This window comes from Cebus imitator, unplaced genomic scaffold (genome assembly GCF_001604975.1).
Source record: "Cebus imitator isolate Cc_AM_T3 unplaced genomic scaffold, Cebus_imitator-1.0 Scaffold541, whole genome shotgun sequence".
Lineage (NCBI taxonomy): Eukaryota > Metazoa > Chordata > Mammalia > Primates > Cebidae > Cebus > Cebus imitator.
The window spans coordinates 849,949-852,902 of record NW_016107856.1 but is presented as its reverse complement, the minus strand read 5'-3'; the positions used below and the strand labels follow the sequence as shown (position 1 = coordinate 852,902).

The 2,954-nt window shown below is 34.3% G+C and overlaps 1 protein-coding gene across 1 annotated transcript in view; it reads right to left on the bottom strand.

Moving 5' to 3' along the window:
• The window catches only part of DUSP12 (dual specificity phosphatase 12), a 10,187-nt gene that overhangs the window by 1,830 nt on the left and 5,403 nt on the right, over positions 1-2,954 (bottom strand). Inside the window, exon 5 of the mRNA XM_017515150.2 lies at positions 2,137-2,323. Within this exon, the coding sequence (XP_017370639.1) occupies positions 2,137-2,323 (187 nt within the window). The remainder of the gene's footprint in view (positions 1-2,136; positions 2,324-2,954) is intronic.

Here is a 2,954-nt window from a genome sequence, read left to right as displayed (position 1 = left end):
AAAAAAAAAAAAAAAAAAAAAAAAAAATCAGTAAGAAAGAGTTTTTAAAACCCATAGACAAATGGGCCCAGGAATATAAAAGCAATTTATAGAAAAGTAAACTATAAATGGCTGGTAAATATATAAAGATGGTGATCGATGACTATTTTCATAAAATTCCAATCAAACATTTTAGGAATAACATTTTTTACCCTGCAGATTGGTAAAACATTACCAGTTGTATAGTATCTATCACGTCAAGGATATGAGGTAATGGGTACATGCATTCAGTTACTGAAACCCAAATTTGTATGGGCATTTTGAATATTGTCCTAGAATATCACTAATATTTAAAACACACATTCTTCGAACCAGAAATTCCACTTCTAGGTACATATTCTATAGAAAAAAATTCAAATACGTATACAAAGAAGTATGCACAGGATTCAGAATCTTACAAAAAAGTGTATTTAACTAGGTTGGAGTGTGTGTGTTTCCCAAGTTAAATAAAATCAGAAAGTCAAAGTCACAAGCCACAAAAAAGAAAAACTGATGAATTAGATAATAACTGAAATTAAAAACTCTAACTGCTACAAATAATGCCATCAAGAATGGAAAGTGACTGATAATGTGTATATTATTTTCAGGGTGATGTGAATGGTAACATGATAAGGTTTGGCTCTGTGTCCTCATCCAAATCTCATCTCAAATGGTAATCCCCACATGTGGAGGAAGGGAGGTGACTGGATCATAGAGGTGGATTCCCCCATGCTGTTCTTGTGATAGTGAGTGAGTTCTTATAAGATCTGATGGTTTTATAAGTGACAGCTTCTCCTTCACACATGCTTCTCTCCTGCCACCTTGTGAAGAGGAGGCCTGCTTTCCATTCCAACATGATTATAAGTTTCCTGAGGCTCCCCCAGCCATGCAGAATCATGAGTCAATTAAACCTTTCCTTTATAAATTACCTAGTCTCACATACTATCTTATAGCAGTGTGAAAACGGACTAATACGTGATGACAGTTGCAAAAAACACTATGAATATACTTTTTAAAAAAACACTGAATTGTATACCTTAAATAGGTAAATTGTATGTCCTGTGAATTATACTATAATAAGGTTGTTTTTTTAAAAACCAGCATCATCTGAAAATGTGAGTTTGATCATAGGGTACCACCTTCTAGGCAAGACACTATCTCATAAACGTTCCTCATGCATAAATGTAAATATAACTGCTCTACCTATTTTATAAAGCTATGGCATTCTTCAAATGATATAATACAGATAAAGTGTTTCATAAAATAGCCACTATACAAACTTTTATACAAATCATACAAACATTCAAAATCATTATTATTATAGAATACCTTCACATTAATATCAAGTAAACCTAAAGGAGAAATGTGGCTGTCATGGCACACTCCAACCAAGTTAAACACATTTTTATGTAAGATGTCACATTAACTGCATTCTTTCTTTCTTTTCTTCCCCCACCCACTGGTTATAGGAGCAATAGGATGAGCTGCATTATTTAACTGGAAATGAAAAAGAATCTCATAGCAAAACATACTAAATTTCACTTTCCTGAAAGATCAGAGAAAAAAGAGACACATACAGGAAGCCAACAGAGAAAAAGAAAGAAGTTTTAACCTAATTTAAAAATCCCTGATTTACCTTGTTGTTGTTACAAAGTTCACATTTTGCTAAATATATTTTTTCTTTTATATATATTTTTTTATAAAATTAAAATTTTTTTACTTTCTTTTATAGGGATGGGGTCTCACTATGTTACCCAGGCTGGTCTTGAACTCCTGGGCTTGAGCAATCCTTTGCCTTGGCCTCCCAAAGTTCTCTGATTTACAGGCATGAGCCACTGTGCCCAGCCAATATATTCTAATTAGTTTAAAAATAAATGTTAGTCTTATATTTGAAAAAATATAAGCTCTCAATCAGAAGTGATTCACTATTTTGGATCAGCTGGTTTTTGAAAAATATTTTATTTTTGATAGTCTTATCTACACTAGAAAGATATAATCTTCAGAAATAAAGGAGTTAAGAAATGGAGTAAAACACTAGTTAACATAGAGTTTAAAATGCAAAAAGGAATAAAATATAGATGATTCAATAAAGTTGTAGAAAATAAAATGTGTTTTCACCTGTCCATCCATCACTCCCAACAAAGCAGATTCCATCCACTGTACAGGTTCAATGAAATAAGATGTACATTGAGCTTGCCTCCCTGTGGTAAGCTTGAAAGGTGGTGTCATTCTCTTGTGGGCAAAGGCTATAGGTCCACTTCCTTCATGGTGATCCAGAATACTAGAACTTCGAAATAATGATCGCCTGCAACCCCCAAACAAACACAAATATTAATGACTTCCAAAAGAATGAAAACATGGATGAAATGTGCAATATATATATATATTTTTTTTTAAAGACAGAGTCTCACCCTGCTGCCCAGGCTGAGTGCAACAGCAAAATCTTGGCTTACTGCAACCCCTGCCTCCTGGGTTCAAGTAATTCTCCCACCTCAGCCTCCTGAGTAGCTGGGATTACAGGCACCTGCCACCACACCCAGCTAATTTTTGTATTTTTAGTAGAGACGGGGTTTTACCATGTTGGCCAGACTGGTCTCAAACTCCCGACTTCATGTGATCTGCCCGCCTTGGCCTCCCAAAGTGCTGGGATTACAGGCGTGAGGCACCATGCCTGGCAAAGTGTGCAATATTTCTTAAAGGACAAAATAATGTAACACTGATTATGCTACTCAAATTTTCAGTAACCCCTACAATCTGATTATTTCTCTTTTTAAGAATTTATATTCTTCCTGAAAGCATATCTGAACTAAAACTTTCTGTATGATTCAATTAAACAAAATCTTCCTATAGTAATTTAAGAAAATAAAACGCTAAGTACTTTTCAGCTACTGCGACAAGATAAAATCTCCAAAGGATACAAAATATTTTACCTGCAC